Raw genomic sequence first — 17,802 nt, forward strand, 5'->3', positions numbered from 1 at the left:
AGTCCTGCCTTTCTGTTTGTTCTGAGAACATTAGAAATAGAAAAGACACACAAAACTAAGCGAAATCCTTGAGGAAACTATAGTGCAGTTCTTTAATCACCAGCCTTGTATAGCAATGTTCACTGAAATCCACTTTTTTCTTTTGCTGCCGTATGCTTTTTCGTTTTAAACCTTCAGAATTCTTTCTGTATGACACAGTTCAAACAAACTTTGTAGCCGGTAAAGTAAATTAGTGACTACCCCCCCCCCCCCCTTTTTTTTTTTTTTTTTTTTTTTACATGTATTTGTCGTTGGCCCACGGAAATCTCTTGAGTGTCCCCATTCAAATCTTCTTGACCTTTTTTTTTTCCACTTTTCATCACACATGTAAATACGTCGACAAGCGATCGTCGCGTGTATATAGCCAAACACTGAGTATCCAATGTATTATGGACAAGAATCGAGTCGAGTGTCTATTGGTATACCTACCAATCCTGAATATACACATGAGGTGGGTGCGTGCTTGTTGATTTAAAGTTTGCTGCCAATAAAGTTGAAGTGTGCTGGATCGACAAAGTAATGGATAGGCAAAGTTGACCCTGCGTGTCACCTCGCGGTTTCCTCCAGTCGATTTTATCTCCCGAGCCAGCTTCGCAACCGACGTGTTTTTTAAGAGCATTCTTGAAACATAGGAGACAACTGTTTGGCCATGAGCCTGCATTGATAGCGATTTCATTTACCGTATGCCGTGAACCCAACGAAGTACACAAAGAGATTACCAGGGGCTGTGTGAATGATGGCTGATCCAGCGTACCAAATTAAAGGGGAATTCCCCGTCATGTAAAATTAATAAAAGAGTATAAAGAGCCTTCCTTTAGCCCCCTCGTCTGAGCATGGACCTACAACGAACACAACTTGGGCAGTTTCAGAAAAACGGCATGTAAAATAATATTCTTCATTTCTTTTCTCACTTGCGAATGAGATGACCTGATGATGTCATCGCCTTGCAAGTTTCCAATTTCTGTGCACTTGATGATACTGGGCAGAAATTTGTGTTCAATTTTCGTTAACGCTCTGAAACTCTTGAACCATGGCTGCTCATTGCTTTAGCCAACGTTACACATAGCAAGGTCACATGACGTAGAGTTTTCCTCCATGTAAGTCTTTATTATCGTTGGCCCGATTGTCGTTGAACCGATATCATGATTGATAGCAATGAATGATGACTTTATATCAGGCAGTTCGATGTTTATAGAAGCACGCATGCAGACAGAGGGATACAGTAGCAAAGACGATATTTGTATAATAATCATTATAATATTGTCTCAACGCTGAAAGAGTGCACGTTACACCCTACAAAGGATTATCGTGTATACCATGCATGGGTGAAACTGAGCTCCGTGATTCTGCAGGAGGTTCCCCTGGCAGTGGCGTATCTCTTCCTGTCGTGACAATAATGGAATATCAAAGCCTGTCTTAAAAGTGTACTTAGTTTACTGAAAAGGACCGACTTGGGGGGGGGGGTGGATGGGAGTAGGTATCTACCTCCCACGCGGGGAAGGGGGAGGGGGAATTAACATATTCAGAATTGAAATTCAACAATCTGGTGCACACTTTGGGTGATCTCTATCAAAAACACAAAGTTTTCCACATGTCGGGAATTATTTGGTGGTGGTGGGGGGGGGGGGGGGGAGGCGAAATGATAACTTTGTTTCCCCAACATCCCCCCCCCCCCCCCCCAGGATAGACGCCTCTGGCTGCTAACGAATCCAGGCATGTTCCCAGCCAATGTTGCTTGGGACTATGGACTTTGCACCCGTCTGTCTGAACATCATTGACAACGAGCATGTGTTCGAGATGTACGTCTTTACATCTCGGTGACCATGGCAACTGTTTTTGGAGCGACTTCCACGTATAGAGTTCGAGGTAGACATTCCGGATTCATGGAATTAGCCCTTGCTTGAAAAGGGAGTCACGTAGTAGACTTGGGATGACAGGGAACTAGAAATGATCCATGAGAATATTTATTATTTCATTTGTTTGACTTGGTGTCAAGTGCGATGTTCTCATGGAGTATACTTCATGCCTCGACCTGCGATGCTTAGAAAGAATTAAAAAATGCATAGAATTATACCAATTAATTATCACAAACTATGCGTGTAATATTATCATTTCTTCATTCAAAACGTCTCAGATGCGAACGCCAAAGGGCAGATGCAAAATACTAAACATATGACGCTATGGACAATATGTTTAGGGGACAAAACATAATATAGATATAGATATAAGATATAATATAGATATAAATAGATATCGCATAGTATGTACACACACACACACACACACACACACACACACACATATATATATATATATATATATATATATATATATATGTATATTAGATTGATACAGATTTGAAAGATAAAGGCAGAGTGGTGCTTTGTTTTTCGTTATCACTAAATATTGTAATAAGAAGGATATCATGATGGACGTAACATGAGTCCCTTCCTCCATGACAATGTACAAACATTCCGGGTTAGACTTCCGCAGCACCTTGGAGATGAAACTGCTCTCTAATAAACAGCAAGCAGCCTGTGCTTGTCTTTCCATATGAATCTGGCTTCAAGGCCTTTCTTTTTATTTCAGATAACACTTTCTGCAGTCTTTTGTTTAACCAATCGCTTGGCTGACATACTCCATCTCTGAGATAGTATTGGAATCACTGAGAGCCAAATGACCGTATAAACAGTCGTAGGGTCTCTCTCGCACTCTTATTTATCGCGCAATAATGCCACGGGGTAATAAAACGTCTTGACAGAGACTGTAAGTCGTGTTCATGTCTTTGAACTTAATCGCGACATTGCTTCTCATTGAAATTGATAGGTAATCAATGTCATATGATGACAACGTAGCACCACTGTATTATTTCAACCTTTCAAGGAAATCATTGATAGTTGACAAGTCAATTGTCAACTCTATTTTTGTTCCTGGTTATTATCGCACGTCCGGACATGGTCAGTATTTTAAAACCACTGTTTACCATTGGGAGCAGTAGTGAAAAAAAAATATGAAAAAATTAAAATATGTGAGTTATCACATTTGATGCATATTTATAGTTCACTGGTATCACAAATCAACCTTCCATTTTAAACTTTACAATAAAGGCGATATCACTGTTTTTTTTTCCCCGTAAACCGTAACTTTTATAGACGGTTTATTTTAGCGATTCCTAACAAAATTATTGTTCACATTTTGTATATTAACAGTACTAAAAATTGATTATACATTGATTAATATTTTTCCATTGGTTGTTTCTATCCCTAACTCACATTTTGAAAATATTTTGAAGGACTAAAGCTGTTCTGTGTATCTGCAAATGGTAAATACATGTTGGCTGTGATATTGAATTCCGTAGTGCATGGTGTCCATTTTTCCCCACCCAAATCTACTTGAGTAATAGAGGGAGCTTCCTTTGAAAAGCTCATAAACCGCACGGTTATAGCTCGGTACTGAGGAAGCCGTAGGACTATACCTTTCCTTCCTGTCATATTCAGATTTTCTAAAATGTCAGTGGATGTTAAATTGGATGTTCCGTGTTAGTATTGTATCTGTTTTCCATACTCGGGAGAAAGCAATGCGGATGAAGGTCGCCACTAATGATATCTGACATTCATTCATCCGGCAGGGTGATAATCATGATAATAGCGTGTGAAAAAATCAGTGTTGGTGTAGAGCGTTCCTATACCTTCCGCCACTTCGATGCGGTTAGATGAAGTGACAGACGTACACCCCAAAAAGATAATCATGATTCGAGGAGATAATACCATATAACAGAACTTTTGCGGAAATTCCCACGTATGACCTTGGCATTGCTCGAGTGTTATCGTTCGTTTTCAACATGCATGTACATAAATTAATGGAGTGGGTAAAATCTCGCTCTTCAAAACAACATTAACAACAACCATCCATTTTGGTGCGATGTATCTGGTGTGATACCATTAAAGGAGACCTCCGGGTGATTTTCAGACTTTTACATTTGAACAATTATAAATCAGCTAAACTGAGTACAGAGTTTCAGAAATTATAGTGATTGGGATGAGGAATGAGAATGTTTTCAAAAGTTATGATAAAGTGCAATGAACAAGGATGATGACATGGTAGTCTCACCATAAGAATGCATGAGTCGGGCTCACGGAAGCAGAACAAAAGAAGAAGGCATGCATAGATTCTTCACAGGTGAACTTCTTGAGCAAATTGGTCTTGTAATGGAATTGCACTGCTACATTTCTGAAGTATATGAGGCTCTGATGTCATCAACACTGTTCAGTGTAATTTGTTTAAGATTTTCAATTTATTGGCTTCTCTGCTCAAGGACCACAACAAATTCCACGAATCTATACATGGAGTTGTTGATTTATGTACTACATGATGTGAAATTATGAAAATCGTCCGGAATGTCCCTTTAACGATGGTGCTAGGATTTTCTTTCACTTTTCAGCCATGTAGCAAGAGAGATTTCTCTAAGCCACTCCCTTTAAATCAAAAGTCATCCTGTGATTGATCCACATTTCATTACTTGGGATGAATATAATTTCTTCTGATTATTTCAGCTTAAAAAGGAGAACATTTAGTGAAGAATTACGTGTGTAGTGTGCAGATCGATGGGACAGATATCAAGCGATAAGATCATTACTGCATCTAATTTTTATTAGTGGTTGAATCATGTCAATGTTTATGACTTTTTTTTTCAGTTTATCCGCATCTTATTTTTCATGTCTTATCCATGCCAACTTTGACGAAGTTCTTTTCGTTTGATGTCCAACTTCAGTGGAGAAGGGTTGTGTTAGTTATTTTCAAGGTGTCTCCCGAGATCAGATTGATAGACTAAAATTGTACAACACATCGCTGTTATAATAACAGTGAAGTCGATGAACTTGCTCAGATCTCTCGACTTCGTGTGACCCTCTATATGATACTCACTGCCTATGATCCCTCCTGCATTTCTGATAAAGTCTCCTTGTATCTTCTCCTCGTCCATGCAGGCGTGGAAGCGGAAATGGGTCGTGATACGCACCAACACCACCAAGGGCTCGTCGCAGTCCTCCGTGCTCCTGGAGCTGTACATGGAGAAGGGGGCCTACAACAAGCAGGTGACCAGTCTCCTGCTGGAGGGCATCACCCACATCCGGAGGGTCATCTCCAAGAGCCAGAGTAGGGCCTTCGAGTTCCTCAAGGGCGGAGGCACGGTGGCGCTGACCCTGTCCGGAGACAGCGAGACCGACACCCAGGAGTGGATGGATGTGTTCCGGAAGCTGCTCCTGCCCGCATCAGAGCAGAAGGAAGTTACATCGGTGCTGGGCTTCGGCTCAGGTGCGTCAGTCTTCCGTTCAATTGTGTGTCCCCTCCTCCTTTAGTTCCATCTGTGTTCTGTTGCCCTAAGCTTCCAACTCAATGATGATAATGATTTTCCTGTCGGTTTTTTTTTTCTGCATGTGTAAAAATCAGGCTTTGAATTCGTCATTGTTCATATTTAATACGTTTTCCTCTGTTTTATTGTCGATGTGGGAGAGCCCCTTTTCCACTGACCAGTGCTTCAAATTTTCACCAGACTTTTTCTCAATATTTAGATCGATATTGAAATAAACAAAATCTTGCTGGAACTAATTGATCGGAGATAGAGCGATTGGAAGTGATAGCACGCTTGTGAAGTTCACGTTCGCGCTATTTTGTGCAAACGAGACAAAAATCGTCACGGCTTGAAAAGCTTCAACGTCGTCAAGTAAATGTCATGACAAAGATGTACCTGTTTTGAAGCACACGAGTTTTTATCGTCAGTTTATCGCTCTGATGTTGTTGTTTTTAACTCTTTATGAACCACTCCTCCCTACCGGTTCCCAGTCTGTTCGATCTCTGGTCCTGCCTCCAAAGATAAATATCCGTGTTTTAGTGTATGCTCGCTCTCCCTCCCTACTTTTTGGTCTCCAGTGAGTTGAACTGCTGACTTTTTGAATTCCATTCTTTCCAAGCGTATTGTTTGTTATCCGAAACCCCTCCATGACCCACTAACGTATGTTTTTCATTCCCGATTTGTTTGGGCTTTCTCTTCTTTCTCTTTCACATGTTAGATAACATGATGGAACCGCACCTTGCGAGAATGTTACCTTGTCAGAAATCTTGAGAAAGTTGTAACATTATACACGTTTATTTATATTTATTTTATAGACACAACTTAGGATGGGAAGTTAAGTCTGAGGTATGCAGCTCTTGCGCCCTATTGTTCTTGAGTGATGGCTGATCGGCAACGAATGTCTGATGTACATGTAGATCAGATGACACAGGGGGAAAATGTGGGCGGATGGGATGAGAAAGGGCTGGCTCGTAAACTACACTGAGAAGACAGAAAGATAGAAAGAGAAAGTGAAAGAAAGGGAAGGGGGGTCGGAGAAAAGAAGCACATTATGTTGAAAAACAGAGGTGTCTGCGTGGTATCCAAAATTAGGGAGCTTTAGATTTTAGACGCGCGGACGTTCAAAGGGAAAAAAACATGGTCTGAGCGTACGCAGTGGCGCACGTCAAGTTAATGCGCACGCTCAAACCATGTTTTTTTCTCTTTGAACGTCCGCGCGTCTAAAATCTAAAGCTCCCTAATGACGTGCTCTATACAGCAAGCTTTTGTCATCTCATCCACCTTATGTAACTATAATGTACTACCGTCCCACAATCCCCCGCCAAGTCACTTCTGGGCATGTTGACTGTCAAAGGAAGATCGTCTGCTTTGAAATACCGCAAAGTCAGCATGACAAGTCTCTTTTAGCTTTCGTTTTAAAGCTCTGCAATCGATGATTACCGTGACTGTGAGAGCCTCTGAGACTTTCATCTTCGCAATAAGTGAGCTGTATCCTAGGTACCAAATAGCCATGATAGTAAAGTTCAACAGTCCCCGTAGAAAAACCCGGGTATTTCTGTATTAAAAAAAAAAAAAAAAAAAAAAAAAAAAAAAAAAAAAAAAAAAAAAAATCATGGCCGTATGCACAGAACTCTGTAATGAACTGGATTTTGAAATTTGACTGAAAGAGCGCACGTTCCGTAGAACAAAAGAATTGAATGTCATTCATTTCCCCAGCGATCCTATATTGAATGTTGATGACGTCACTAGTCTTTCTTCAGAAAATCTGCAACGTTGAAATGCTACTCTCCCCCTCCCAACACACACACACGTTTTATTTTTAATTGCCCGTTCGAGTTTCGTTCTATGATTCAATAGTCATATTCACACACACACACACACACACACACAACCAAAACACACACAAAAAAAGATGGCAGTTAGTATTCCACTACTTACGCTGTATTATCACATAAATTCACGCACACAAAGAATTTATGCACTTATTCAAAGACCTGCAGCTAATCAATGTTGGCCTATCCGTAAAAGTTTTGCAAGAAATAGTTCACCATGATGTATTTAATCGCACTCATTAATGCTGCTTACTCGCATAAAATACATATATACAGTGGCCTTGGCTTGGAAATGAGATGCACCTTGCCTTATTAATCAGATGCACCAGATCGCACTATTAAGACAGTTTACATACAATACAAGTCCACACCATTCCGGGTCATAAACCCAGTCGTGGAACATTTTCCACAGGACAGCGTCTGTTATACTAACAAACTACAGTGTGGTTCTGTAAGTCCCGTTTTGCTATTGTGGTCAGGCGAGGCATGATGCAGACCGAGGCAGCCATGCCGGGCGCATCCAAGATTGACCTTCATTATTTTTTTTACACTGGTATCCTTACCATTGCCAGTGGAAATTTTTGTGATAGTAATGACATTGTCGGGTGAGATAGTAAGATAGTTATGATATTTGTAAAAATGATAAAAGAAATTCTGTTAATGATAAGAATGAAGATGAAGATGATGATGATACTAATGACTGTAATGTTCGTGTCATCTTTCACAACCTACCGCAGAATTCTTTCGTGTCAGCGTGATCCCCAACAAGGACTCGGAGAGGCTGAAGTTGTCCGGAGTCTACCTAGCGGGCGTATCTCGACTCACCGTCGCCCTGCACCACCCGCTGACCGGCGAGAAGGCCCTGGAGTGGGACTTGAGGCACCTCAAGAGGTTTATGCTACCCAGCAAGGGCCCCCAGCAGGACCTGGAGAAGATTGCGTGCCTTCAGATCAGCAAGTGAGTGGTCCTCGCATCAATGCCGCCTCTGGCGCGTTAACCTTCTCATACCCGCTGCCAGTTACACACCAAAACACGATCAGTGGTGTTTCAGAGAAGTGGTCCAAAGAAAGTTAACTGATGCATTAGCTGCATTAGGATTACTGATGTACGATGTCTGTACTCGATGTGTTCGATGCAGATTCCGCCATTTCCGGAGATTCTTTGTCTTGAATAGGTTGCAATGAGAAAAGGCATATAGGGACTATGTGGAGCAGGACTACAGAGAATTAATTCATCTTATTTTAGACTAAGAGTTTGCTGGCATATCAATGGACACTTTCTGACTATTAATGTGACCAAGACAATACAGAAACGTGTGCAACAATTACCCATTAATTGTTCATTACTATCTTATTTTTCATATATTACAGTCGAAGTCCCCAGGGCGAAGGGGAGTACCTTTTCTACAGTCCAAGTGCCAAGCCCTTCGTGGAAACCATCTACGAGCGCCTAAGCGCGGCCATCACGGTGAAGGAGCGACGATCCCGTTCCTCCTCCATGCTCTTCGAGATCCCGCCCAAGGAACTGGAGCAGCTCGCCAAGGCGATCCAGGAAGGCGGCGATCCAGGGTTCGTCATGGTCGGATCCGACGGGAGCATGGAGGATACTGTGTTTCACGAGGAGGAGGAGGACAACGTTCAGGTCAAGTCCAACGGCGATGCCAGCAACGACAAGACTGCCAAAGAGAACCATGTAAGCGAAGTAGCGCCAGACAAGACTAACGGGGAGAATGGGGACGCTGCAGAGATAAAACCGAGTGGGGATGTTGCAGCGGAAGAAAATCACGTGACAGCAAATGTGGAGAAAGCAGGCGAGCAGAAGAAAGAACCGTTGAGTAACGGAGGAGACCCCTCGCCGACCAAAAACGCGGAAGAGCAGTCGGCGGGTCCTGAAGGGGGAAAGACAGATAACAGTGATCAGAGCTCAACACCAGCAGATGCTGAGCCGCATAATTCCGAGACAAATGGAAAAGCCGATGAACATGAAGTAGTGGAAGCCAATGAACAAAGTGCTACTGCCGAACAGGTGGCCAACGAGGCTGAGACCAATGGTTCGTGCGAAAAACATGACGCAGCCACTGGAGCTATTGACCGCGAGGAGGAGGAGGAAGCGGCAGCTGGTAATGTCACACCGCACGTGTCCCAAGAAGCGGCAGAGATACACCTTGAAAACGACGCAAGTAAATGTGAGGAGGAGAGCGGCAGTAACGATAGGATTGAAATAACGGACATCACCGAAGCCAAAACTGCTAGCCCAGATAATGATGGGGACACTCAAGATAGGGTAACGTCCGACGACAAAACAGAGCTTTCGCCAGAGGCGGATTCGATTTCGGCAGAAAAAAATGAAGCCGCTGAACACAATGACAGTCCAGGTGAAAGTGAAATTGCAACCACGGGCGACCAATCGCAGGCGGAGAAAGCACCTCCCTCAAGTGAAATGGTGGAAGGAGCGGAGAGTCCAGAAGCTGTTCAAGAACAGCAACTCGGTGATGTCACCGCGACGGCTGGGGAAACTGCGAGTGAGGAGCAACCAGCGACTGGTGACGCTCAGGTCGAGACCTCTTTCGATCAGGAACCGTCTGCTCAATCCGCGGCTCATGTTTCTGGCGAATCGCTGAAGGTCCTCCAGGAAGAGCCGGCCGCTACGAACGACAACATCGCCGAGCCCGAACCCGATACTGCCTCGCCAGTGACGCCACCACCTGAATCTTCAGCAGCGAAAGAGGATCCAGCTTCTCCTCCAGCGGAAGAAAATGCCGCCAGTGACGTGAGAACAGACGAGTTTCCGGCGGAGTCCAGGAACGAGACGGAAGAAGACACTGCCCTCTGAGGAGTGAAATGCAGTCCTCGTGACGGCCATACCGCTTCAAAGACTCCGCTGATTTCAGTGAATTTTGTCTGCCTAGTACACCTACAGATGGCGCGAATGAGCTCGCGTATGAATAGAGAGAAGGCAGGGAGGGAATATTGAGCCGTGAACAAGCCACACCTAACAATGGCTATCTCACTTTTTACGATGTCTTCGAATCTTCCTTTGGGACGCCCTCACATCGGAATTTATAGAAATTGGTGATCGCATCAACCAAATAACCCTAATATCTACTACTTATGCCAAACGAGAAGCGTAATACGTTATTCTGTCGTAGGGCTTCTGTCTTGCATTTTTTTTACAGCATAAGATGTTTGTGGAAATCATTCCAGTTTTTGCAGTCAGAAGGAAGTTTAGTTTGCGCAGGCAATCAGATTGTGGGAAAGAAGCAAACCCCATAACTGACTAATGTTTGGATTCAGAATTCCTCTCGAAACAGAAACAGCAACGACAACAGCTGCAACGATAACCAAAATTCATCATCGTTATTCTTCACTAATGACTTGCAACCTGTTATCGTCTACTCACAATTACGAGCAACTCGGTATTGCTATCAGATGAAATGTGTTGTCTCTCCAAGACAGGGTCCTTACTCGATAAAAGCCCTCTCTCTGTCACGAACGACACGATAGACGCGGTAGAGTTTTTTTTTTTTTCTTATTTATTGTTTTCCAGGGCATTGGGAATATGATGTAGATTTTCGTACTGGCTAGGAGAATTCTTCTGACGTCTTTGTCACTAATCGGATACGCGACGAACTTGATTTTTTTTTTTCATGGCAGCATCATCCAGGCTTCTTTTAATACGAATGTCTTGTTCCAGATTTTTTGGAAAATTGCCACACAATGACACTAGCATCGGAAATTGATTTAAGAGGGCACTTGAATGATTACAGTGGTGACTTTCGACGGAAACGTCGGGTTGGCTCTAATGGTGAAAATGATAGCGGAGACAGACTTGATGAGTCATATTATTTGTCTTAGTGGCAAACTCATCGCAAGTAAAAACCACCATTCTGTTTTGCAACACACACACACCACACCCAAGTGTTTTCGGGTTTTCTTTTTGTTTCGTTTTGTTCTACTTTTGTGTTATTTTTTTTATTGTTGTTTCACAGTATTTTTGGCACCTGAAGTCATGTGAATATCCTTTCACTAATGACATCATTGGAAAAATGTTTTGATGAATGAATTATATTAATGGTAGGGGACAAGCCAATTTGTGCAGTTCTCCACCATATATCTGAACTGAAAAACAAAACATAACAAAACAGAACACGAGAATGCTGAAATGGATGATCTTGACGATTGAAATCCACTAGATTGTATAATTTGCTTGCAAAATCGTGATAAATGCATGCCCTGGTTGAGTTTCACACCTTTTGATTAAGACAATTCTAGAATGAGTGTTTGAGGTGTAGCGAATTAGTTCTTTTGCACAAATAGGCTAAGAGGAATATGAGATCCGACTGAGTACGAATCGTGGTATGATATCAGATTACTATACTGAAGTGAACGTTGCATATTGCTCAAACAGGCTAGTTAGGAATCCTGATATTTGATCAGGTATCACATAATTCAAACTGTGGCGAGGGTGTCGGGACCATTATGTATGCATTATTAATATAGCTGATCAGTTACTGTTTTTGTTATTCGGCATTGTCTTCAATTAGTCTATTATACATATATGTGTATTATTCTTTTCGCATTATGCTAGTTATCTTGCCCAGTTGCTACTGTATAATCACATGAATACCAACTCAAGTCTCTTTGCTGAGGATAGTTCGCTTGTAGCAATCGTGCATGTCAAACAATTTTTATAGGCATTATGAATCTGTGCGACACTTCTAAAATTCATTTCTACGTTTTATATTTTTTCTAGCGCCGACAGTGTGCTGTTTTAAATGATAATTTATGGTAATAAATCTTTGTTTGCCTTAATGCTATAGCTATGTTTTTTCTCAATATTCCTTTTTTTTAAAGATTGTATTTATGTGTGCTGTTGTCATTCTTTGCATTATAGCAGCTTGATGGCATGTCCAGTGTTACTTCAGGTTTACTAATGGGCTAACAGTGGTATAAGAATCCAGGAGGGGTCAAAAAGTTACACGCAAATGATGAACTATCACCTCTACTACTTTCACCGCCACTTTAGCTGCAGGTACTACGCTCTGCCGTGAAATTCACCACTTGTTTGCCCTGGCACGCACCATTTTTTTTTTTTTTTTTCCACCAGTGTGTGTGTGTGTTTTCTTCTCGTGTTTGCAACCATATGTATCCTGTAAAACTTTTATGCAATGGCACTGAATGCAGTGTTTCGCACGTTGGTTAAACACGGCCGCAATTTTAGGGCCTCATACAGCAGCGAACTCTGCTCCGGAGCCGTGAGCGCGGGAATTTAGGAAGCGAGTGATGGTCCGTGTGAAGCGCGAGTGTCACGAGTTGACACACCAGAAGATGGCAGTTGAGTTTATGTGCATGGTTATACGCAACGATTGATTATGCAGTGTGTAATATATTATGAAATATTACTATTAGAATTGTTACCATCTCCGACAATTAAGTGGATTAACTCGTGCCACGATATTTTAGTGCATTTATTAGGTACCCTATGTGTTTATACTTAGGCAGGATTTAGTGGACGTTGTCTGTATCCAATGACAACCTGTATGATTTCTTTAGCCCTAAGCGACTGTTCGGAAAGAAAGAGGGGGAAAAACGACCTCGTTGCAGAGCTTATTGGAAGTTAAACAAGGCCAGTGTAATTGGTGCTTGATGGATAAGAAACTCTCGACTTAAGTGGAGACCGTCGTAACTCAGACATGGATGGAATTATGTCGTTAACCCGTTGAGGACGGTTTGATTTTGCTACAACACGCATTTCCCATAGACAGCTGCCCGAGTATACTCGGGACTCGTCCTCAACGGGTTAATTTAGTCTGCATAGTTACGTAACTCCCTAGTTACGCCATTGTGAGTGCACTACTACTTGATGCTAACAATGTTCTATGTATATGAGTAGGGCCTACAGCTGAAGTAACAAAATTGTCAGAGGTATTTTTTTTTTCCGAGAGCGTCCTCCTTATAGGTAAGGGATAAATGGAACAACAAACGGTGGAGAAAGTTGATATACATATTACTGGAGATCCCAATCCCACACATCTCTCAAACGGGAGATTCTTCCGCCTGGAACGCCAAGCAATCAATTTTAAAGACATTTCGCGCAAACATTATATTATCATAGGCTGTACATGCGCACAATAAGTATGCACATCACGAGCGCCAAGCGCGACATTCCGGGGTCCGGGCCAGCGCCGCGTAAGGCCCCGGAAGGTGATGCTGATCTCTGGTGCAATCTTGATAGCTTTTTTTCCCCTTTTTTTAAACATAATTGTCAAAACTCAAGTTAAAATGAGGAAAAGTTAATTTTGAGAGAGGAAAATGCATCTGGCACAGAGACACACAGCTAGAGCAGGAGATTTTGAGAAAAACATAGCCTCAAAGCGGGAGAATCGGCGTCACAATTGCATTACAATAGGCCAGTTTACGAGCGCACGCCAATTCCTGGATATTTTTTCCTCCCAGCGATTCCACCCACCTCATCCACCAATGCGTAGTGGATGCAGTTTGCGTGTAGGTCTATTAGTGATTGCCAAGTTTGACCAGGGATTTGTTAGAGGAGGAACGGAATTTCTGCCTAATTTGTGCAAATTTATGCGTAGTTTCTATAGCATGACAATTGAATGCTTATAGCATTCCACTGGCTTTGATGTCCCATGCTCCAAGCCGCTCTCCCGTATAGAGTTTTGATTAGGAGACCAAATATGAGGTTCTTGATTTTAACCATTTTAAGCTGTATTTCAAAGGAAATGGTGAAATCCTTAGTGAAACTTTTTGGTTGTATTTCACGGAACACATCCTTCCAGTTTTTCTTCAAAGCTTCTTCAGGACTGAAAAAAAAAAGAACATTAGCATCGCATGAAAAGTTGGCATTGAACCATCTTGCGATAGAGCACAGAACTTCTGGGAGAGATACTTGTTTCTTCTCTTTCCCTAGCACCTTTCGGGTATGACACAGGCCTCAGACAATCCTCAAGCAAGCTTTAGGCAGGCTTTCTGGTTTTCAGGTAAAAGACTGTGAATTAAAGGCACGTATACGAGTTCATGAATAGTAAACTGGTCTATTGTGACTTTGTGACGTCTTTTCTCCGTAGTGTCTTCTCGTGTAAAATAAACCTTTTCCACTCCAGTCGTTAGGTGTCTTGTGAAGTGTCCAGGAGGATGCAAAAATGTGTCGGCGTGTATGTCTGTGAATGTTACATCGCCATCGTACTGTTCATCAATTTACCTGGCACGACGTCCCTAGTTGATACGCAAGTGTTGGCTATCTCTCAGTTCCATACTACCAAAGTAGGAAAAAAAAACACACACTAAAGCTTAGAGATTGCTTTTATTAGCGGTGTATTCCGTTAAATCTGATTTCTTTGTTTCGTGTTTGAAACTTACCACTGTCCTGCCTATATTGTTTTCTTTTTCTTTTTCTTTGAAATTGTTGGATAATCACTGAAACGTTTGACCTAGTTCATCTCGCATAAGTGCGGGAACTGTATTGAATCGATCAAACTTTAAATCTTGTTTACATGTTTAAACCGCTCTCCGTTTCCTAATGAAGTCGCGTCGTAGCTCAAAACTATGGTTTATGCTCTGTCCGCGCTTGGAATATATTTTAGTAGGCCTACAATGACTTACAATCATGTAGAATATACCATTACGGTAATCAATAATTAGCTAATTCACTCACGCGTGTTAAGTATGTATACACAATTGTACAGTGTATTTCAGAGTGAACTTCAATGTTATAATTCACACTTTGAACTCACTGTTTCAGAATCTGATGATATATACCGTAAGCGCATTTTTCCTTGAAAAATATAAGAAAAAAGTATTATGGTATTTGATCTTTTCAGACCTTCAGCCTTGTTCATTTTTAAGAACAAAGTAATTTTGTTGTTTGCAAAAAAAGAATTACATGAAGATATTGAATATCTTATGGTGTACTAAATAAAAGAAAATTGTTCACATTTTCTTGTACAAAATCCTCCGTTCTCAATTCCTTTTGTGGTCTTGTGTAATGAGAACATGATACATGTATTAATTGCATGATATTTGTATATACACTATTTTATGATACTGTGTTATGCTATATCAATGTGGTATTCATATCAATGTGTACACATTTTATATGATTGTGTCTGAGCTTAATGTTTGCACAAACAATGACAACAGCAAATAGGACAAATATGCATGACACAAATGAGACATCTCATAATGGATCTTAGTTTGCACTGGATGATCAAAACAAATCTTCATTTATTCATTTTTCCCCTCTTTACTTGCTTGTTCTTCTAAAAAAAATCCCAGTAACAGAGTCAAAGTACACATACAGATAAAAACACATTGGTAACAATTTCTCAAAATGCGATCAAGAAATGCAACTTTGCATAGTAAATCAATGAGAACACACAGTGATGGACTGCTAGACGCATAGAAGCTATGGGGTTTGTGGAAAAAAAAAAAGTTTTGTGGGATGAAAGGTTAAGCAGGAAAAACGAGTTTTTGTTACCATATGCAATTACATCATGAATAAAATCAATGTACAATGTGTCATTATCTATTAAACATACTTCCTGGTACTACAGACTTTCTGAACTTTGTATGAATACAGACATATTAATTTCTAAAAGTAAGAAAAAAAAATGTCTTTAATATCTTTAAACAAAGCAGTATATAGCTAGTCATTTATTTTCTCATTACTATCTATACACAATATCTCAATCTTAAAGAAAGCAGTTTTGGAAGAACTCTACATGAATTTTTTTCTTACTTATTTTAATTTCATCTGTACATCTTTAATTCCTCATTAAATTAAGACATGACATATCATAAAAATATTGACCTCATGCAATCTTTTCCTTCTCATGTTCTCACATATCTAGAGTGAAATATCTTCTGTAACACTACAACTGATATAAATTAGAGCACAATGTACAAGAAACGTTCAAATAATACATCCCAATACTTACATGTATCTACAACAAAACCTGCTGTACTTGGGTGTTTTTTTTTCTCTTTCTCTCCAAGGAGTCTCAGTTTGATCTACAGCAGAAATAAAAAGCATTTAAGGAACGGCCTTGCAACCATTTCAAACAAATGGACATTGACACAAATACTGAACTTCTTTGCTCTTCTCATTTTTTGTGTGTTCGTTTGAAACCAAGGGTACAGAGTGTCCCATAAATTTGTCCATAAGAATAACTTTGTCACAGTACCCACTGTTGCTACATAAATGAACTAAAGGCCCTGTTAGGTCTGTGAAGTGACAACACAAACTTTCACACAAACATAAGCACACACCATATACACACACACATGCACACAAACACACAGACACAAACAAACACACAAACACAAACTGATCTCCTCTCTCTCTCTCTTTCGATGAGGCTTGGTTACCAAATCTGTCGGACTCCTTATCAGTCTCAACCGGTTTTCAAAGATAAATACCTCACAGAACGAAACAGTATCCAACAATAAGAAGAGAACCCCACACAGCAAATGCAGAGAGCAAGAGAAAGAGAAAGCGAGATAGAGAGAAGTGAGTTCCTCGTATTGTTTTCTTGATCAAAACATATGAGGGGCCACGAGTGCCACTTTGTGCAACCACATGTGCAGACCACTCTCCTCGTAATTCCTCGTTCCTCCATTTAACACAAAATTTCCCATTCTCAATGCGGAGTGGGCAAAGTTTGATAGGTGCTGGCTTACAGGAAAGCCGGCGTAAGAAATAATTGCCTTGAGTGACATGAAACATACGGACAGAGACTAGAGTTGAGTAAATAAGGGTTACGTTTTTTCCTTGTTAATCATCTATTAGAAAATTATGGCAAATGAGGGGTAGTATTCCTATGTGATAATACAGGTTTGGTTTCAATCTCATATGCTAGATTTCAGAGGCCATCATCGGGTTTTTAAATATTTTGCAGATGAATGAATCATGCCAACTCTAGAGAAGGCTTGTCTGAGATATATGAACTGGGCTTACAAAATACCTACCCACCAAAACTATTACTACAATTAAGCTGTGTTACTAATAAATACCCACAAAATGGAAAGAGATAGAAAACTACAAAGTTTTGAGGGGGGGGGGATAATCTCTACTACATTGAGAGATCTCAGAATCTATTTCCTGCCATACAAACTTGACAGAGAGGGACATAGTATTGTCAAATGCCTATTTGAATAAAAATGTGTGACACAACAGTAAGACTGTAGATACAGGAAGCAAAAATTGGATATGCCATATATCCCATCGGGTGCACAATATTACTCTTCAGTTACAAACCACTGATGTCACAGCTTGATTATTGGATTATGGCTCAAACAGCTCTATTTTAACTAATAGATTAGATTCTTTTAAAATTATATATGATAGTAACATCACCATTGCAGTCAGATGCATTTTGATATTGCAAATACTTGTATCTTCAGCAATGACTTCTAAAAGACAAAAACGTGCATCTTTACAGGTTTTGTTTCTTTGGACTGGCGGCTTGCCTTCCAAATATTTAACAAGAGAACTCTTTGCAGCTACATCATGAAGACGAAGAGAAACTTCACCGACTGACAGTTAGAAAGTTGGTCACAAATTTCC

General features: G+C 40.8%; 1 protein-coding gene across 1 annotated transcript in view; it reads left to right on the forward strand.

Annotated features, from left to right (window-relative positions):
- The window catches only part of LOC140233010 (uncharacterized), a 36,832-nt gene extending 26,449 nt beyond the window's left edge, over positions 1–10,383 (forward strand). The window contains exons 2-4 of the mRNA XM_072313116.1: positions 5,025–5,352; positions 7,959–8,178; positions 8,592–10,383. Coding sequence (XP_072169217.1) covers positions 5,025–5,352; positions 7,959–8,178; positions 8,592–10,053 — 2,010 coding nt within the window. The 3' untranslated portion in view covers positions 10,054–10,383. The remainder of the gene's footprint in view (positions 1–5,024; positions 5,353–7,958; positions 8,179–8,591) is intronic.
- The last annotated feature ends 7,419 nt before the right edge of the window (positions 10,384–17,802 follow it).

The sequence above is a fragment of the Diadema setosum genome, chromosome 9 (assembly GCF_964275005.1).
Source record: "Diadema setosum chromosome 9, eeDiaSeto1, whole genome shotgun sequence".
Lineage (NCBI taxonomy): Eukaryota > Metazoa > Echinodermata > Echinoidea > Diadematoida > Diadematidae > Diadema > Diadema setosum.